This window comes from Hoplias malabaricus, chromosome 1, assembly GCF_029633855.1.
Source record: "Hoplias malabaricus isolate fHopMal1 chromosome 1, fHopMal1.hap1, whole genome shotgun sequence".
NCBI classification, from domain to species: Eukaryota; Metazoa; Chordata; class Actinopteri; order Characiformes; family Erythrinidae; genus Hoplias; species Hoplias malabaricus.
This window is the reverse complement of record NC_089800.1, coordinates 77,163,605-77,186,046: the sequence shown is the minus strand read 5'-3', so window position 1 is coordinate 77,186,046 and position 22,442 is coordinate 77,163,605. Positions and strand designations below refer to the sequence as shown.

General features: G+C 37.4%; 1 protein-coding gene across 1 annotated transcript in view; it reads right to left on the bottom strand.

The window, feature by feature from the left end:
• ltk (leukocyte receptor tyrosine kinase) overlaps positions 1-22,442 on the bottom strand; it is a 79,282-nt gene that overhangs the window by 46,498 nt on the left and 10,342 nt on the right. The window contains exons 2-3 of the mRNA XM_066684115.1: positions 6,921-7,019; positions 1,512-1,661 (exon numbers count right to left, since the gene is read on the bottom strand). Of these exons, the coding sequence (XP_066540212.1) occupies positions 1,512-1,661; positions 6,921-7,019 (249 nt within the window). The remainder of the gene's footprint in view (positions 1-1,511; positions 1,662-6,920; positions 7,020-22,442) is intronic.

Below are 22,442 nucleotides of genomic sequence, written 5' to 3'. Positions count from 1 at the left end.
AACGTGTGTTTTTGGACTGTGGGAGGAAACCGGAGCACCTGGAGGAAACCCACGCGGACACGGGGAGAACACACCAACTCCTCACAGGTGTATAATAAATATTAAATAATTTTTTTAATCATTAAAAAAGTTTAAGAATGTCATTTTTCTCAACTGTTGGCTGAAACTGCTGCTGAACGGCTGAGTGTAAGTATACTTTGATAAAATGGAAGCAATGGCAACAAACTTAGATGCAAAACCAAATGCAACTAGTTTCAGAGCATTTCAAACTAGAACCAAATGAAAATGGAGAGCCAGGCAATTTAGACGAGGCAATATATTCAAATCTGTGCCAGAAAGGTCTCTGTGAAATGGGCAGATCTCATCTAGTGACCTATCATCCAGCTCTTGAAGTCCAACTGCCTCCACCAGCACAGAGTCATGGAACACTCTCAAAGGAACAGTTCAGGTCGGTTGCAGTTGACAGTAAAGAGTGCAGCGCTAGAATGAGGGTAAATGAAGTAACTCGGGGTGGTAATATCACATACCGCAGTGTTGAGACCTGTTAAAGCACCACACTGGAAATTCTTTCACCACGACATGCATACTCAATATGGAAATGGAAAACTGGCCGATTTGAACAGGGCTGTTTAGACAGGGTAAAAAACTGCTGTGTTTTTATTTATCCATATGGTATTCTGATCAAATCATGTCATAGACATTTTGTTACTGCCCCCGGGGAACTGTGGAAAAACTCCAAAAGCTACCTCAGAGAAAGACGTTAATTGAAAAGGCTATGAATAAACAGACTGGTGCCTGAAATATTTACTGTGACCAGGAGATCCCTGTTAGTGCACTACTGAATATAACAGCCATTTTCTTTTAGTTTCTGAATCATGAAATGGAATCCCAGAGTAATTTGAAGGGATTTCACTATGCTCTCATTTTTTCTGGCCGGCTCGTGAGGGAGAGAGATAGGGATGTGAGAATGATTACTGCACTGCTTGCCCAACATAAGGAAAAATGATGCAGAAAAATTAAAGAAAAAAATGAAGAGAAAAGGAGTAATTCAAGGCTCTGTTTGCACTTTTCTTACAACCCCAATTCTAAAAGGTGAACATAAATATAAATAAAAACTGAATGAAATTATTTGCAAATCTCATAGACCCCAATATATTATTCACAATAGAACATAAAACACATATCAGACGTTAAGAATGTTAAAAGATATGAATATTGTTTCAGCATTAAAGACAAAAGGAGAGATTTTGCCATGCAAGGTTAAATACAAATTCATAACATAAGTGAATAATCAATGCTAAGCCTACCATCATTAACACCATCAAAATCAATTTAGAACCATTTTCAATGCTGTTGCTGTGGATGGTTTTTAGATACTGGGGGCCGGATTAAGCACTTATCCAAAATGCAGATGATCAACTCTAACAAGACCGACATAAATGCCTCTAATTACAAGTGAATGTTAAAAGGAAGTAAGAAGCTCTGTAAAAAGCCACTACTCATATTACTACCTTTAGTGTCTCCAACAGAGTGATCCGTAATTGGCTGGGCTCCTCGTCGACCGGGCCTGGGTTGCTGTGGCGATGTGACGTACCAGTCTCCTCTGGTGCTGTGATTGGACAAACTCCAGGAACATGAAGATTCAAAATCACAGGAGGTAACTGCAGGGGGTGAAAGTAGAGCTATATTACAAAGAACACGTACCAGCCACAGACAGAAAATCTCGCCCAGTCATTTCTATAAAAAGCTCAACCCTCTCAGTAAACACCAAACTGGAGCTGTAGATCATACTGCAAACAATACCTGAGCCAATATCTTCTTCAAAAGACTATATCATGTAAAAATGTCACTCTCAACTGTAATAGGAACCAAGCACTCTAAGGATAAATTTTGTTTTTGAGAAAATCAAAATTTGACAAATTGTTAAAAATTTGAAAGATCTGAAAATTTATCTAATAAGGATTTGACCAAAAAGAAACCATGCAAAGTGTATTGTGAGTGTGTGTCACCCTGTGAAGGACTGGTGCCCACTCCAGGGTGTGTTCCTCCCTTGCACCCAGTGATTCCGGGTAGGGTCTGGACCCACAGCGACCCTAAACTGGATAAGCGCTTACAGACAATGAATGACTGAATATTGGTCAAAATTCTTTATTGTAGATGGAGTTTATGCCACTTACTATAGTTTATAGGTTTGGTTATATATACAGTATATTACAATAAAATATATTATTCTGATTAAGTGAGTAAATTTATTTAAATTTGTTTTTGTATTCTTAGCCAAAATTTTTCATGTTTTTAATTATGTTTTGGGCTGTTTGTGTCCTAGATTCAAGATGCAGTTTTGGCCAATAATAAAATATGCAAATCCAAAAAAAATACTCAAACTCTAGTAAGACTTTTATAATATTTTACTTTGAAATATATAAAATAATGGTTTGCTACGGGCGGCACGGTGGCACAGCAGGTAGTGTCGCAGTCACACAGCTCCAGGGGCCTGGAGGTTGTGGGTTCGATTCCCGCTCCGGGTGACTGTCTGTGAGGAGTTGGTGTGTTGTCCGCGTGGGTTTCCTCCGGGTGCTCCGGTTTCCTCCCACAGTCCAAAAACACACGTTGCAGGTGGATTGGCGACTCAAAAGTGTCGGTAGGTGTGAGTGAATGTGTGTGTGTCTGTGTTGCCCTGTGAAGGACTGGCGTCCCCTCCAGGGTGTATTCCCGCCTCGCGCCCAATGATTCCAGGTAGGCTCTGGACCCCCCGCGACCCTAAATTGGATAAGCGGTTACAGATAATGGATGGATGGATGGTTTGTTACATATAAAATACACATAAATGGGTGTTTAGAAATATGGATTAAGAGCTATAATTTATAGAGGCTTTACATTTAAAATTATTTGGTTGCAAGAATATATCTGAATATTTGTAATTTTTATTTTTATATTATGTCCTTCATATTGCATGTACATTTCACAATGAATAGACAGATTTATTTTAAAATTTTAGTTTAAGACATTTCTCTCCTCCTCCAGAGAAGAAAGTTAAATTATATAATGATTGTTGATTTACTGATGATATAAAGGTTAATGGATTATTGTTATTGTGGATTTTGATAGAGTTTGCTCACAGACTGTGCAGAAGGATCAAATAAAAGTTATTCTGTCCCTTCAATGGTCTCCTACACATCTGACAGATACTAGCACCAAGGCCAGTAAACATCCAGGTCAATGTCAGGAAATAAATTAGTGGCTGGTATTATTTGACCAAGAACATCAGAGTGGGAAAACATCAGTTCCACATTTCTGACTTGTTAAACACTGGGAAAGACACAATGTCAAATATTTTTTCAAGTGCGGCTCTAATGAAAAGCAAACAATCTCCTCAAGACTAAAATATTTGAATAAAAATACATGATAATCAAGAATTCTTCTTATAGATTCGTATGTGCTCTGTTCTGTACTGTGTATTTTTCTTTTGGAAATAATCAATATTGTGAATGCATTCATTTTTCTCAATTGGTTCACTTCAGCAAACTGAGAAGTTTGTTCTCAAAACACTTAACACAGCTATCAAAACAGTTATCTCACATAAGAGCCATCACTGTAAAAATATGTCTTCAGCACAGAAACATCAACAGCAAAGTGCTTCTGTCACGACATCTGGCAGGAACCTTCAATAAAACATTTGTCTGAGCTTCGGCTACACATTTACTGTAGGAAATGTACAAGCACGATATAACACTGTTGCTGGGACTAGACATGAAACTGTATAAAATTTGAAATGGCCAAAACTAACACGGTTATAGCTGTTATCATGTTTTAAATGTGCTGAGAAGTTCAAAATGTACTCAAACTGAAATAAATTCAGAGAGTTTTGTATTGAACGACACAACATCAGTAGCACTATGTGCACATTTAAATAAAGTTTAAACAAAAATTGGCATAAACTCTGCCACCTTGTTTTGTTCTGTTTGCCTTATATAACTGTATAACTGTTCATAAGTCATGAAATTACGATAGTAATTATTTATATTAGGTTTTGTTTAACACGTAATTCATAATCATACATTTATAAACCTCAATTGTGTGGTTTTGTGGAAATATTTGCTACAAAGGCAAAATTGCTTAAAAATTTTAAATGTACTTAAAAAAGCTTCACAAATGTACATGTGGTTTTAATAAAATGTGTTTTATAACATCTTAAGGTGGTACTAAATGCTAACAGACAGAAGTTTACCAAGCTCTGTTTAAGGTAGGAAGAACTTCTTCACAATTTAAGGAAGGAAAAAGCAGACAAATATATTTATAGCGCAATTTAAGGAGGAACAGCAGTGATTTTGTAATTATGGATAGAAAGTGTTTGTTTTGGCATGAAATGTCTTGTTAGACGATAAATAATTAAACAAAATGAGTAAACCAAAAATTGCTACAGCCACACGTATTTACAAGAGAATCAGAATCAGTTAGCACATTAGCTTGCTGCTCCACCTCCTCCCCATCCTGATTTCACCTCCCCTGGCCCTTGGGGTGTAAAATCAGGATAGGGAGCTGAGATTGGGCACCACACCATGCCTCTGTCATGGCACCATGTTTCCCCTCACTCAACAGTCCCACTTTACGTGCGACACCGGGCTGCGATCACTAGGAGACTCTTCCTAAATTTGGTTGATGCTGTAATTTACACAAGTTTTTCAAACTGATGTAATTTACACCGAAATGATAATAATAACCATTAGGGATTTTACAGTGGTTTATCATGTTCGCTGTAACCCTAGAGGCTGGATGGAGGGGGAATACTAAAGCTTTGTAATTGCTTTGCCATATAATGCCTCTATAAGCTTCATCAAAAAACATACACCAAGATCACAAATGGACACTGACATTGCATCAACATTACATTCACATTACGTTTGGATAGGAACCATTATTACTTCACTAAGTTACTTGAGATAAGACATAGCAAAACCTATACAAATACACGAGTAACAAAACAATGATTCTCAATAGAGCTTCTCAGGCAGTCTACGTTATACAAATTTATTTGCATAATGAAAATGGTTGATTCAGTACATTTTTAATATGTTATTTAATGAAAATTATTTCTGATTTAGCCAAAACCATGAGGAAAAACTTTTCCATAAAGCTGTATCCCTCGAGGACTATGAACAGTATTTCAAACTGAAATATGAAAGAGGGATCAAAACAAATCTCTTGGACCTGTCCTAATACAAAATGCAATTGAACAGACACTTCCTGCAAGCAAATGCATCCAAAAGATTTAAAGCTCCAACTTCAAAATGTGGCAGGACAAGGACATGTCAGTTTTATCGGGGGAGGGGCTGGAGTGAGCTGCGGTTGCTGTGGGCGATTGTGACGAAGAGGCAGAGAAGAGATGTCTTTGGAGTCATGTGAGGGTATTGATGAAGAGAGGCCACAGAGAGACCACAGAACCCTCTGGGATACAGCAAAACTTTAAATCAGTTTTACCACTTTCTTTAGTGGGGTTACTCAAATGACAAGCTAGATTTGGGAGAAGGAGAATATGTTTGGGGGAAGGGTTGCAGGCAAACAAGTCGGATCCCATCCTGTGCAGCTCAGCACAACAGATCAGATAAAAAGCATACACACTATACTGTGGGTCCATGTATTTGTAGACATCACCTAATATTTAATTAATTCAGATACTTAAGGTATACAACATAAAAATATGCCATTGTGAAGCTCTGATAGATTCCCAGAAGCTTGCAGAGCTGGCTATAAGCACCATCCTAGAGCTCACAGAGCAGGGTTTATGTGCCCCACTGTAGCTCCCGGAGCTCAGAGTGGAGGTTTAAGGATCCTACTGTAGTTTGCAGTATATAGGTACCCTGCTGGTGCTCCTGGAGCTCTTAGATGTTTAAGAGGGTCTCTGGAACTGCGGCAGTGCACTGAGCAGGGTGTAAGTGCCCGGTTGGTGCTCCCAGAACTCATTCAGGGAGGCTTAAGCTCACTGAGCTCACTGAGCACAGCTGGTGGAAGGAGGTGGCAAAAAATCTAATGTATACACTTTTCAGTTTATCTTAGGTCATCCAAGCTTTTATGTTCAGTAACACACAGTGCATACTGTGGGAGTAGGTTTTATATAGGGTTTATGTATAAGGTAAAATAAATATTCAAAGTGTGATCTATAAAAATTAAAAAAACAAAACTCTGTTTACTATGTATCTGAACATGCTCAGCCATTTTAAACAACATGTGCCATATAAAACTCTGATCTCTTCTTGTCTGTATACACACCCTGTAAGCAGGTTTTTTGATAACTTAAACATGGACAATAAAATGGCTGCCTGCAGTTCATCTATATCAGAAAGCAGGGTTGTTTTAGACTATTTGTTGCACTGGGACACAGAGAAATCAAGGGGCACAGATACCCCATTCCTTCAAATCAGTCGAGGAAAATATATGCCTCCAGCGAAAAAGCTTGTTAAAAGCTAAAAATGCCCTACAGGGATGAGCAATGAAATACGAGCTAATACTAAAGAAATTATTACATTTTAAATTAATTCTCTTTATTTGCACTTTCTTGAACACATAAAAAAGAAATGTAAAATGGCAGGGAACATCAGACTGATTTAGTGGTATATTGTGGTAGGTTATAAGTGAATAAAACCAAAATATGTTGCATAGCTGACTTTCTTTTAAATATTTCCCAATGTCCATTACTCTGTGCAAAGTAATGTTCTATAGTTCTGCTCAGAAATCCAAAATAAAATTGACCTTTTACCACTGTGATTTTAGTGGGGCACAGCAAAAATTTGGGAAATATTTAATGAAAGGTGACTATTAATGTTTTGTGAGTAATATTAGCTTCATAGTTCCAGTACTAAACTAAAGAAGCAAAAAATGAACACGTCTCTGCTAAAGGTGTTGCAAGATGGGAGCTGTTTTACCTTGACTTTCCTCTGCTGGAAGTAAGTGATGAGAATAAAACTGAGCTGAAACACTCTCTTCTGCTGTTCGATCCAACAGACAGTGACTGTTCTTGATCGCTGTGTAAAGACAGATGAGAGACATTATGTAGCATCACAGTCAATATGTACATTAATTATATACATTAGCTGACTCTAAAAATCATTTCTCTGAATTTCAACAACCTTACTACAGACGGATGGTGAGTAATCCTCTCAAATTCAAGCAAAAAATGTGACTTTAATTCAAGTTATTTCACAGCTAAGAAATTCTGTACAGGTTTTTAACATTCAAACAATATGACATTTTCATTGTAACGTCCTGTCTGTTTTCCTCACCATGTGCTCATGTAGCACATGGCTCTGGTTGTTGTTCTTGTCTCTGCCCTAGCCCTGCCTTAGCTCCACCATCTTGTCAGTGTCTCCTTTTTAGTCCTGCCCTCTCATTATTGTCCCCAGGTGTTCCCTTTGTTCCCTTTGTTTCAGTGTTCCCCTGTCAGCTCTTGTGTGTGTAGATGTGTTTCTTTGTCAGTTGTCTTACACATTGTCACCAGTTCACAGTTGTTATGTTCCTGTCCTAGTTATGTTCTACTAAGTTCTAGTTTGTATTCTTGACTCCATGCTTGTGTTTGTTTTCTGTTTTTTTTTTTGTTGGTTTAGTTTAATTAAATATTCCTTGCGTGTACGTCCGCATCCTGCCTCAATTGTGACATTCATTAGAAAAAAGGAAATATTCTATTCCTGAATTTAATGAAAAGTCAGTGTCTGTAAGACTTAAAGTTTTCAGTCAGATTTTACTCTCTCCTTACAGACACCAGCTCATTATATAACCATACATTTGAGACCATACTTAAGAGTAAATCCTTTTATATTCCCAGTCAAAAAGGGTATTTTGTGCATGTAGTATCTCTGCATCAGACGATCTCTGTGAAGATAAGATAATCTAAAACTGGCATTCAAAAAAAAAATCCTTGCGCCATATAAGGACATTACACCACCATGAAAAGCCTACTAGAGGACCAAAACACTCAAAATCAGATAAACAACACTTGAAGCATTCGTCTTTTTAGGCTACATTCGCACAGCAGGTAGAAGTGGCCCAAATGATATTTCATGATCAAATTAGATTTTTTTGTTCTGCTGTCCACACTATATAATATGACCTATATCTGACATCGGTCTAAACCTTTCACCGTCCTAAACTGACACGCTGGCACAAATGGACAATACATTTAGGCTCTCTGACCAAAAGGAAAGGTCAGTCTGTTTCATCCATAGCAGCGCTGTGTCGTGAAATTACCATATTTTTTTTTCCAAATGATTTCTCTGTGAGAAACAGTATAAATTAAAGACATAAGAATATTAAATCATGAACTGATTCCAAAATCAGTTATAATACACTGGTCAGGCATAGGAATGCGTCTCCTGCAAACATGGGTCTCCAAAGAGGAGATGAGAACCGATAAAATTAGTTTAATATTTCCATGATCCAGATTTGAGTGGCTTCATACCAACACAAACAATATAAAATTAATAAAGAACTAATAGGAAATAAGTTCTTCTCATGCTTGTTTTATAAAAACCCATATTACCAATTTCCATAAGGTTTATTTTCTTACAAATGAGTGACAGGGATCTGGATATTTCACATGTTTGGTAAATGCATTTAACAGTCTGCTTCCATGCCCTAAGCGCCTTAAATTAATATGAATGTCTGTGGCTCATTCTCAAAAGTACATGTATTCCAATCTGGCTGTTCAGACAGAGACGTATTGCCACTGATCGGATATGGAACGGATTTTACTACCACATATGAATGTGGCCCAAATCTAAAAGTGTCAAATAGAAATGACCCATTTAGATCACATTTGAAGGAACAGATGGGATTTGTGGCAGTTTACCTATTGTGTGAACAGTTAAAGACTGTTAAAGAAATTCCATGTGTCTTTCCATACATTCACTGTGAGAAAACAACTCAACACTATGGAAATATTTGAGTGAACAGGAGCAAATACTGAGAAAAAGAAACAGACAAACAAAGCTCTGAAAAAGGCCACTATACACCCATTATAAAACCACATTTTATACAAAAAGACTCCTTTTTTAACAAAAGTGTAGACATTAGAACATACAACTCCACTTAGTCCCTTCTCAGGGGCCATGCTCTTACAATATAATTTTCAGCATTTCTAGGCATACTGTTTGCATGTTTCTGGATAACAAAGAGTTCCTTGAGGCTTTATCTGTATTAGATTAGATACTGAACACTTGACAAGCAGTTTCTGCAGCTAAGACTTAGCTAAAGTAGCTCTTACATAACTTTGGTAATGAAACATCTACTGTGTTGTATTTTTGGTCGATATATTTAAGAAATATTAACAAGTATAAAAACAGCCCAGAACCTTTTGCCCCAGGGTTTCCTTCACTGAATGACAGTCTGTCCATATGATCCACATCAAGACCCAAGCACACCCCCTGGCCGGCTGCATCTTCTTAGCTGGAGGCTAAAGACCCCAGCCTGTTTGTTGACAGAACATAGTATTTCTCTGTTTAAGTGGAAGCAGTTGAGACCCCACCATCCCTGCCTCCACCATTATTCTCTCTGTAAGAAAACTATCCTTGGGCTTCAATAACATCAGCTGTAACCAATTAACAATAAAGTCTTTGGCAGGGAACCCACTCTGCGCTCCTTGCTTAAAGGGACTGTGGATCAACAGAACCAGGTTTTATACTTGAAATCCATGTAAGTGTAATTTGCTGGGATGCTGCTTTATATTTCAGTCTTATAATGATGACTATAAGTACAACTGGCAGATGGGTTCATGTCCTAGACAACCATGAAGAATATGTGAATGTGTGAAAATGGCAAAGATCATAATCTTCACAAAGCCACAGAATTTACCAGCCACAGAAGTTCACCACTTTGTTATAAAAGCATGTGATTTCACTCAGTAATCTGAGATAAGCACACTAATCTAGTAAAAATTGTTGATTAAAATGTTGATCATGAAGAATATTGCTTACAAAAAGAAAAACATTCCCAATGCTTTCCATTCATATAATAAATAATGCCAGATTACCAGAAGGTTATCTGAAGGTTACCAGAAACAACAAATTATTAAAATTTTAGACTGAAATGGGCAATATTTATTGAGCTACACAAACAGAACCAGGGTCTGATTATGGGATCAGTCCACCATGTTTGTTGTAGTGATTCTGGCATTGTACAAAATAGCCCCCTACACAATAACAAAAGACCTTTTGGATGTGTGACACATGACGACAAACCATTCATCTGGGCACTGATATGTGTCTACACACACTGATTCGCAGGTCGTCTCCACAAAAAAACAATAAATAAATAAATATAATCAGGCCTTGTCACTGAAGACGAGTCTGGCAACACACCATAGCAGTCTTTGGCAACATTGAAGTAGTATTAAGGGTAGTCGTTGTAATGGCAATGCTTGAAACTTGTCTCAGGATATCAAATGAACCCACCAATTTTCATTCCTGTTGGTGATTTCTTTCAGGGTGCAACACTTTTTTTCACAATGAGTACATTTATGATATTTGGGAGACTCATGTTACAGATGAAAGCCAATACAGTGTTGCAGCTCTTGCCCGTGTTGGAAACTGAACCCTACACTGCAGCTATGATAACTAATTATTCTATGGCTTGGAAGACAAAAAGAAACCGTAATCTGAATCCAGTTAATAACAAATATAATTTTTTGAAAAAGTATCCAAGTATGGTTGGCAATACTTTTAGAGACTTTACCAAATACCTTAATAATCATTTCAGGTCTTGTAAAAAGCCAGCTAGAGTTAGAGTTGTCTGTGAGCTACTGTGTGTTCTGTGATTTTTGTAAGTGCATTAAAATGTTAATAATGTTAATCATAGAAAAAATATCCAATTCCCATAAAATGACCATAAAGAAAAGAGCTCAGACTATTTTTATTTTGTTGTCTGTGGAGGGTTTGAAAGTACACATGTAAAAATGATATGATCTTTTCTTTAGCTAGAGATGAAAAAAGGCTATTTTAAGTCATGTAATCAAATTACTGTACATTACAGCCTGTCTGGTACTTCCTCACCAGGCAGCCTCATATACACTAATCAGAATGCTGAGTATAGTTGAGAGCACTGCCATTTGAACTTTCCACTAAAATGAATCACATCGGACGTAAGTGATGTTCATTATGAAGCAGAAAATGTAGCGCTTGGCCTGAGATAATTTCCCTTGATTGACGGTCTAAGTGATTCTTCTTACTGCTGTTCGGCTCAGCAAACCTGCTAGATGTGCATCAGTGCGATGTCATTCGTTTTAGAGAACATCAATATTTCCAGCGGCAAAGAACATTTTTTACTAATATTTTCTCTAAAGATTTAATAATATCATGTTCAAAAGTGGGCAGGTAGTGTTGCAGTCACACAGCTCCAGGGTCCTGGAGGTTGTAGGTTCAAGTCCCGCTCCGGGTAACTGTCTGTGAGGAGTGTGGTGTGTTCTCCCTGTGTCCTCATGGGTTTCCTCCGGGTTCTCCAGTTACCTCCCATGGTCCAAAACCACATGCTGGTAGGTGGATTGACGACTCAAAACTGTCCATAGGTGTGAACGTGTGTTCGGGTGTGTGTTTCTCGCCCTTTGAAGGACTGGCGCCCCCTCCAGGATGGATTTCTGCCTTGCACACAGTGATTCCAGGTAGGCTCCAGACCCACCGTGACCCTGAACTGAGAAAGTGGTTACAGACAATGAATGAATGTTCAAAAGATAAAGACTGGTTATTGAACAGTTAGCCAAATCTTACCCATTCAGCAGGAGGCCTAATTTTATACACAGCTTGCCCTGACAAAACAAACCAAAAAGTAGCATGTTTAGCTAACTTAATGGCATTATAACCAACATCATGAGAGATGTATCTTTTCATGGGTCATAGAATGGCATTACTTAAAAAAATCTACGACCCCATCCATAAAGAATCAGATAATAATACACTGTATTTCAGTTTCCTTTTTATCTCAAGCTTAAGGGTATATAACTGAGAGTCTTCAATCTGTCCTATGATGAAAGGAAGTGAAGCTCCACTTTATAGAGATTGACTGTGTGAGGCTGCTAAAAATAGGTGGAAGGCAACTTTAGAAACAAAAGCCACTGAGTGTCTGCAGTTAAAAAATTTCACGCTGAAAAAGTGTGAACTCCAAAGGGAAATAAGTCAGAATAGACTGATATGTGCTATAACTTCAGCCCCAAGGGCTGTAGCACCATGTGACAAAAAACATGTGATCTGCCCTCCAACACACAATGATAACTTGTAACAGACAAAAAAGGAAAGTGTAATAGTTGTCCATCAATGTGGACAAGTTAAATTTTGCTTGAGTCCTCACAACAGCTGAGTGTAAGCAAAAAACAATAACATCTATACAGCCCCATGACACATGGTCACACTGCTGACATTTAAATTAAGTTAGTAAAAAAACTCTTAACGGCAGTTGTTCTGTGGTAGAATTATTTTTTTCTTAGATCCTGAGGCATGATGACCCAGACGCAACAGGATAATATCTGCTCCAAAAAATTGACCTATCCATGCTTCAGCAATGACATTAAAGACAAGTCTGTCCACATGCTGCCCATCTTGGCCATACCACAAGGCAGTTACTGAGGCCTCAAACAAAACTAGCTTCTTATATCTTTAAATGACTACAAGCCACAGTGAGATTTCAAAAGTAAATTTACACTCACTGGCAAAATCTGACAAAAGTGACATATATTGAATATAGTGTTTGATGCTTTTTAAAGCTTCTCCTGGCTAAGCTGTTATTTTAAGTGAGAACGAGCCACAACTCTCAGCACGAGACCCGAGGAATGAGGAGCAAGGAGCAGAAACTCTGAATTTTAGCCATTTTCATTTGGATCAAATAAAAAATAAATAAATAAATAAATAAATAAATACCTAGGGTTGTTTTATTTTATAGTGTGTTCCCACATTTATGAGCACATCCACTACAAAATAGAATTTTCATGATTTCATTATATTAACTTAACTACTACATTATATTAACTTAACTGTAGAATTGAGTGGAAAGAACTGATGGCAACAGCCTGTAATCAATGTCATACAGTGACGTAAATAATGTATACTGAAATATTGAAAATGTGTATAAAAATCTAATAATTATTATTGAATCAAATATTGCGATATATATTTGTACTGAATTATTGTCCAACCCTACATATATAGTACACATATAGCATTTTAAAAATGAAACCTATAAAATTTAAATTAATTAATACAAAACACACCAATAAATTATTATTTAAATTATTCTGTTTTGGTGCTTGATGTCTGAACTGCTCTGAGTGGTCTGCTTTTATACCAGGAAGATAGGAAAAACTCATACAAACTTTAGTTTCTTGTAGAACTTACTTGTGTACATACCTTTTTATTTAACTATACTGCTACTTTTAGAAAACAGCTCAGTGTTTTAAAGGTACATTTACTTTAAATGCAGTCACTATTTTATCGAAGTAACTACATTTACTTATGTCAATGTTCCTCTGTTATGAAGCTACATTATTTTGTAATAATAGAGACTTAAAGCAGGGAAGACATTTCAAATGTATTGGGATTACTGGAATTGGACTCACCAACTACTTCTCTCTGGTGTATTTCTTGCTGCTTCTAATTGATTCGAAAATTACCTTGTTCTATTTTACATATAAAAAAAATAACACCACACACGGCTCAGTCACCACAGCTTGTTCAGAGCAGCCAGTTTAACATACAAAAATGAAAGAGCAAATGTCCTGAAATAATTTGTTTTTCATAGGCATGTCCGCTTTTATCTGCATGTGATTTAACATTGCTATTGTACAATGAGCATACATATATACACACATTCATTCATTGAGTCATTCATTCATTCATTGTCTGTAGCCGCTTATCCAGGTCAGGGTCGCGATGGATCCGGAGCCTACCCAGAATCACTGAGCGCAAGACAGGAACTCAACCTGGAGGGGTGCCAGTCCTTCGCAGGGCGACACACACTCACAATACACTTTGCACGGTTTCTTTTTGGTTCTTTTTTCTTTTTTTTTTTAAACAACACATACTTTAACAATACTGAGGATGTTACTCAGATCACACTTTGGCTACTATCTGGTTTTTACTTTGCCATGTGATAGACTCAGATGTGTGCCTGAGAAGTGTGGCATGTAGCCCTCCTGTTTGGTCAAGTGTGAGCCAGGAGAGGAAGCTCATCTGACAAATACACAGCTGGGCTCAGTTAGCCACACGTCTGTCCCCTTCCTTCCCCCTCAACCTGCCAATGAGCCTCAGAACACCAACAGCTAATGTGCTTCACTGACTCATCTGCTGAGAGAAAGCCAGGCCCTGACGTTTATAGGTTTGACCTTTGCAGGACTCAGGAAAGTAGTCCGCAGGATATTTTTACAAGGAGCATAACCTCATCCAAATCTGTCAAGAAAAATGATTTTTAAACAAGGTTCAAATTAGTTACTGTGTAAGGTTTCATATCCTTTAATATATTAGTTACACATGATGGTGGAGGTTTTATCAAATTCTTGGTCTACCACTCCATTTGACAGAGTTTTTATCAGCATACACTGCTAATATTTAAAATACTACACCTGTAAATGCATATGTGTCAGGTAAAAAATATTTTACTACAGCATTCCAGGCAAAACTTTCCAAAGACTGATTTATCGTTCATCATTTTCTTGCTTTTATAGCCAAAGCAGTGTGACCTGTGGTGTCTAATTATTACTTTCCTCTTCTTTATATCTGTGTGATTAAATTATGTAAAAATATTCCAAAAAATCAAAAACATTTCAGGACTGTAATCCTTAGATTTTCATTTTAATATTTAATTTATAATCCTAAACTAAAAAAAGAGAATCAGACGCATGTGATTAAGAGAGCACAACAACATAAGCTTGCTTTGTAATATTAAAAAAGGGTCCAAGCAATCAGAACAATATAAGAACCTGGGGTTGGGCGATATGGCCTTAAAATAATATTACGATATTTCAGGGTATTTTGGCGATAACTAAATTTTTGGTGATATGAAAAAAAAACTGAAAAATTATTTTATTAATTTCAAGGGCACACTTTTGAAACAATCAATGTTATACTAGTATTAATTATAATAAATTACATATATTTAATATATATATCAATAGTATTACATGGCTATGATTATTAAGTTTTATTTTACTACAAATGTAACAAATATAAAAACAAAATCTGTAAAAATGTGCTTATTTTGTAAACTGTAACTTACCAAGATTCTGATTTTGTATAAAACAATAATGTAGCATATAAATCTACCACAGAACCAAAGTGCAGAAAATTCTGTGTGCATATAAACAGCAAATTTAAACAATTATACAAAAAGTAAAACTTCACAGTAAATAACAAAACAAACACAGAATAGTTGCTGTGCTAAGTCATTAAGTAAACAAGTAAGAATATTACGATTATCACGATATTGATTTTTTATATTGTTTTAAAAATTATGACAATATTACCGCGAATGATACAATATGGCACAGCCCTAATAGGAGCATTATGTTTTTACATTCCTCGAAACCTAGCTACACTGAGGACACAGATGGTACCATTTTCAACAGTAAACCCTGCCTCATTGCCAGTGTCAGAGACAGCAAGAGCCAGTCAACCATCCCAAAGTTCAGACCATCAAATGGAACACTTGCAACACCTATTTCCGTGTCTATCTGTCCACACAGCATGTTTCCTTTGGCACCACAGTAGTTATATTTGTCCACGATGTTCAAAATTGATTTAAACCATGACCACAGCATCTCAGTTCAGCTAAGGCTAATCCCACCACAAATCCACAGCAATCAGCAAACATACAGAATAGATCATTGTGCGGTGTTGTGGAGGGTGAAACTGTCAGACTAAAGGCAGAATAAAGAGGCTCAGAAATAGGGTAAAATTACAATGTATCAAAGAAAGGCACCTGCCTAAAGGCAAACTGAGGCCATAACTTTCAGTTTTCCATTCAGTTTGTGTCCCCAATACTAATCACATAATTGAGCTCAGTGTCTCTAGCATAGTGTTTCTTATTAAGATTTCATAAGCCCTATTCAGATTTGTATTAGTTTATCAGGGGTACATCTGGAAACATCTTTTCACATGTCTCCTCTGACACAAAACTCGCATATCCAGACAGAAGTAAAGTTATCAGGTTTTCAATAAAAGTTTCGGAGTCTACAAAAGTGTCTTTATACAGTAATGCTTGACACACATAACTGCCATAATAATCTCCCCTGTGGGATCTCACAATTCTACTTGTCTTTTTTTTTTTCGACTCCTGAAAATGTTCTCCTGGGTTCTTGTATATTTCTTAAATTAAAGATTAGTACCAAAAAAACAAATACCCAAATCTCAAAATAAAAAAACTAATACCTACCCAATGAACGAATACCCGAACAGCCGAATATATGGGGCCAGCCCTATTTGGCACATCACACTTGGCACTGAAACGACGCTGATGTAATGGTGATGTCATAGTGTTGCACTGTTATGTGTGGATCAGACACAGCAAAGATGCTGGAGTTCTTAAAAACTGTAAACTCTCACTGGCCACTCTAATAGGACACATCTACCCCATTGGTCCACCTTGTAGATAGTATAATCTGTGGCTGCATCTTTTGTGCTAGTAAATAACTTAAATTCATTAAGCTCCAGTTTGAGGAAATTTAACCAAGCCAAGGTCCAGAAAATAATGTAAAACCTGTATAGACCACACTTTCAATTACATTTCAAGATACAACAAGATCTATAAATATTATAAATAAATGAAATGTCCTTTTCTCATTCCAACTAAAATTTACAAATAAAACAATGATTTTGAAAAACAAAATGCATATGTAAATAAAGTCCCTAATGACTTTTTTAATTGCAGCTGACTTACTGCTTTACATAACCAGCACGTTGATTGGCTCTTTATGCTGAAGGATGGGAATCCATGTTCAGCGTTATGAGAATTTCAACCCATAATCGTTCCCTTGTTTTTAAAGTTTCTGGTTTTAACTCACACAACACTGTCATCCTGAAACTGTCCCAAAAGAGCTTTTATCACGTCCCTTGAGCTATTTTTATTGGCCCCAGGACAGCGGTGTCTGGAGCCCTGCCCTGTGTGTGTCACTCACTTGCACAGATCTGATTGGTTGAGTAGCCTCAGGTGTGATATGTGATTAGTCAGTTAATTTCCTGGAGCGATAAAACCTGAACTGTAATGACTAGAAAAGTCACACCATTTAAAACAAACACTCTGTTAAAAATCAAACAGTTCTTAATAGTTTATCAATTATCAATTTTTGGTTGGTGGTTTGTTCTCAATTGAGTAGTGACAGTGAGGTGTTTAAAAATGTCCAGCAGCTCTGCTGTGTCTCATCCACACATACCATCACCAGCACAACATCAGTGTCGCTGTAGACAGAAGGATGATTCACCACCTAAATAACAGGCCTAAGTGCTTGGTAGTGCTGTGGTGCATCCTTATTATCAAAGGACAATATGAAAGGGGGCAAACAAAGTATGCAGAACAACATACTGACTACACTCTGTAATAGAACTATGCCTGGACAGTGTATAATCAAAGCATAAGATAATTTAGAGTTTAGCCAAGAGCCTTTTCATCAATTTTGGGCTTTCCAAAAATTCAAAGCGACTTCCTGACCAAGTATGTCATTTTAATGGCTTAGGGAAGTGTGCAGATATGTGTGCTTGGCTGTGGAGTGCAAATTTCATATAACGAGGGCGACGGATCATAAATGAATAAGAAAAACACACATGTAACACATTCATTAAGATTTTCACTGATTACCGAAAGCGAACTTACACCCACCAGTAATTCCTAAGGGTTCACCAACCATTAGCCCATTGGCTGCATTCTTGGCTGTGCAAAAGGCGCTGTCTGACCACACTGTCAGCACAAATGCTTTTGCTATTAATTTAAAACTTAAGGCAGCTTAGAATGTAAGCTGTGGGGACATCACACCATAAACAGGCCTGAATTTAGTGGGAACTCTCTCTGTGGTGTTCAATTTACTAAAAAAAACACTAGCTAATGTTCCCCACATACAGAGCTTTAAAACAGATGTTAATCTAAATCTTTTCAATAAGTGTGACTCACCCTCCTATTGTGAATGCTCACAACAGAATGCAACATATTGTAGTAAACATGGAATTAATTGGCAATAGCATAGAATATAAAGAAACAAGCACCACTGTGCAACTTTACTTTACTTGTCAGTTACCAATGAAAACAGTTAGATATGCTAAATCAAAAAACTTTTAACGGATCAAAGCACAGCAAATCACATAATGGTACAGTACGAAAGTCAGCTACCATTCATTCATTCAGTCCATCAAAGAGCATCACAAAGTCTAACCTATGGTCACAGCCATGTCACCTACCAATATGTGTGTCTGGACTGAAGGACGATATGGTTACACCCAGAGGAAACATATGCAGACACAAGGAAAACACACCAAACCCCTCTCGGGCAGTGACCTGAAGTGGCGATCGAATACAATCCCGCTGTGCCACCATGCTGCCCTCAGTCAGATGCTAATATTCCTTAATATTTTAAGTGAGATTTTTCTAAAATTAGATATATCACTCACATAATGAAAGGGAAATCTCAGGTTCCAAGTTCCAAAAATGTTTAAAAATATCTACAGGAAATGGAATTCATAACAACCATGCATAATCTGAAGAAAACACGCAGGAATGTCTGCCCATGTGCCTGAGAGGAGTGATAGTGACAGGCCATGTGTCTGGAAAAACGTGTAGTGAAAGGACAACTCAATGTTATGGACCTGAAAGCACATGTAGGATTCCAGTGTGGAAAAGAGAGAAAGACAGAAATGAAAGATTTTTGCTCCCCAATTTTCAGCCGTCTCTAATCCCACCCATAAGTGGGTCCACACCGATCAGACACGACACATTTTACCCAACACAGTTCGACTACACCTACTGTAGACAAGGCATCTGCCTTCCTTAAAAAAATCATTTTTTTGGCAACAAATTATTAACACGGGTACAGCATTAATGAAACCAAAATACTTTTCAAATTCCAGGTTTGCTCACAGTCCACTGAAAACTCTTAGGCATTCACCACCTAAATAACAGGCCTAAGTGCTTGGTAGTGCTGTGGTGCATCCTTATTATCAAAGGACAATATGAAAGGGGGCAAACAAAGTATGCAGAACAACATACTGACTACACTCTGTAATAGAACTATGCCTGGAGAGTGTATAATCAAAGCATAAGATAATTTAGAGTTTAGCCAAGAGCCTTTTCATCAATTTTGGGCTTTCCAAAAATTCAAAGCGACTTCGTAGTGAAAGGACAACTCAATGTTATGGACCTGAAAGCACATGTAGGATTCCAGTGTGGAAAAGAGAGAAAGACAGAAATGAAAGATTTTTGCTCCCCAATTATCAGCCATCTCCAATCCCACCCATAAGTGGGTCCACACCGTTCAGACACGACACATTTTACCCAACACAGTTCGACTACACCTACTGTAGACAAGGCATCTGCCTTCCTTAAAAAAATCATTTTTTTGGCAACAAATTATTAACACGGGTACAGCATTAATGAAACCAAAATACTTTTCAAATTCCAGGTTTGCTCACAGTCCACTGAAAACTCTTAGGCATGCGGGCACAGGAGATTGGCCTTCAGGTGTTTTTACTTCTCATTCTGCACATATTAACAGGCACATATTTTTTTTATGTGCACAGTCATAAAAGTCACCTGATAATTTCAATTATTTTTGAGGATGACTTCAGTCATTAACTGCTATCATCACTTATTAGTTTATTATGTTTTAAGTGCAACCTGCAGAAACTCCTGTGATAAGTTGGTTTGCATTTGGACTTGAAAATGGTCAAAATGTGTACAGTGATGGGTCTGAACTCTGCACCACTACCTCTATTAAGAGCTCATTTCCTGACTTCCACTTTAGCACTATTTATAATAAAGAAGAGCTCATGGCTGAGCAAAATATAATATTCCAAACATTATAATATAACACTACAGAAATGTTTAATTTAAAATTAAACAAACCATTTTTTTTCATTATATAATAGAACATGACTTATTACTGAACTCACATCTGTGAGGAAAATCTTAATTAATGTCAATATAAATGTCATTTCAGTATCCATGATATCCTACACATCCAGAAATCTGATTTATAATTAGTGAACTTCAGGGTGCACCCATTCAACCCATTCAACTGTGAATGCACAGTTATTATAATCTCCACAAAAGGTATGAAAGGAAATAGGATTCTTTGGAGCTTAAGGTCAACATGCCCAATGCCAAGCATTGCCTAAAGAGATAGAAAATAATCTGGCATTGAGCTGTGTACCCCTGGATCTACAATGTCCGATGTCAGATAGCATCATCCAAACTTTTTGGGATGAGTTGGATTGCTGTTTGTGATCCAGAAAAAAATCATCCACTCGCAAAACCAGAACTCATTAATATTATTGCATCTAAAAGCCATTATAGTGTCATGACAATGTTCCACCCTCTAGCCTATTCAGCTTATCATTTACATCCCTACACGAGACAAAAGAATAATGTTCATCAACCTCAAATAATCTGCACTCACCAGCTGAGCTCATACACTCAACATAAGAGCCTCTAGACAGCTGACAATGAAATAGTCCTATGAGACAAAGCAGAATTTTCAGCTCAAGCAATTTGAGAAGGATTTGAATGGTGGTGTTTGAGTGGCATTATCAGTTGCAATCAGGGGCACCGTGATTGATTCTAACAGAGATCCAAACATAGAACTGTATGCAAATGGGACTGCCCACCTGCATGGAACTGTTTAGCACAAATGGACCATAGACCAGTTTAATCCCCTCCCACAATAACACTGAGTATGTGTCCTGCGCGCACAAACATCTTCACAACTCATTTCTTTGGTTCACATAACCATAGCTCTTCATGTTTTCTATCAGATCCATTCTTTTATTCTATTATTTCCTCTCAATGATTTTTCCTCTTGCTCTGAGGGAGTTTTCCTTCATCACTGTCGTCCTTCGCTTGTTAAAAGGAGGCTTGGACTGAGATCTCAGGAAAGATGCTTTGTGATGACATTTGTTGTGAAAAGGGCTATATAAATAAAACTAATTTGAACTGAATTTAACTGAAACTGTCCCATAAGGCTGGGAGATTGTTGCCTATGAAGGACTCTGCTGTCCTCATCACTTTCCTCATCACAGGCAGTGCAGCTGCCATAAGTGGTGATGCAGCATGTGACAATGCTCTCTATGGTGCATCTGTAGAAGCTGGTGAATGGTTTGAGTAGGTAGATCCAACTACCTATGCCTTTACAGGAAGTAGAGTCACTGTTCTCACAGTTGTATTGGTGTGGAAGGACCAGGTGAAGTCATCATTAAGGTGTACACCATTGATGTATAAAGTGACCACTCCTCTGCAGCCTCCCGTAGCCCACGATCATTGCACTTTCTTTGTTGATGTTGAGACACAGACTGCTCAACTGTCATGGCAACCACTCTGACACAGTGCTGACATTGACTCTGTAGTCTAACATGTCTCCATCTGTGATGAGGCCTGGGATAGTGGTGTCGTCAGCAAACTTGAGGATGATATTGGATGCATGTTTGGCCCCATGGTCATGTGTAAACAAGGAGTAGAAGAGGGGGCTAAGTACACATCCCTGGGGAGACCCTGTGCTCAGAGCCAGTACAGTAGAATGTAATCAAAATCAAGAGGTTAGAGCTTTTGATAATGTAATTATAATAAACAACAAAACAACAAACAAGCAAAGCAAAGAACACTATTAAAATTATTTGCTAGAAGTTTAGCATTTATTCTAAACTTAATTTTGTTTTGCTAATTGTTAAGATGTCTGCATAGGACCTAAGCTTTTGATTAGGTTGGCTGGATCTAAAGAATGGCTCACAGAGGGCTGACATTGGATGGATAAAATATTTAGCAAATATTTGTGTGTCCAAATCATCACTGCTTCAAGCTCTGCCCCAAGATTGTTGAGAGCTTTTGTGATTACAGACCTCCTTGAAAGCAAGAAAGCTCTAAAATGGCAAATGGCATTCAAAGTAAGCCTGGTCGTAGTCACTCCAGATGTCAAAAAGCAAAAAGAGCATGTGTTTCTTTTGGCTGTTCTCTTGTGAACTGATTATACAGAAGTTTTGTTCAAAAGGCTTCAAGGTCCTCAACCTTAAGTACTGCGAAATAAGAACAAGAGAGGCACAAACCACCTGCTTTCTAGCCACTTATGAAACTGTCAAAAATAGTCTAAAATACATAGTTTAACTCAAAGACTTTGACCAAAATGCAGTTTTGCTGATGTGATTCGCTCCCTAATAGAACATTTTGTTAAATATGTATGTGAGTGAGTGAGTGAGTTACAAGCCATTTCCATGAGGTCTTCCCATCATAAA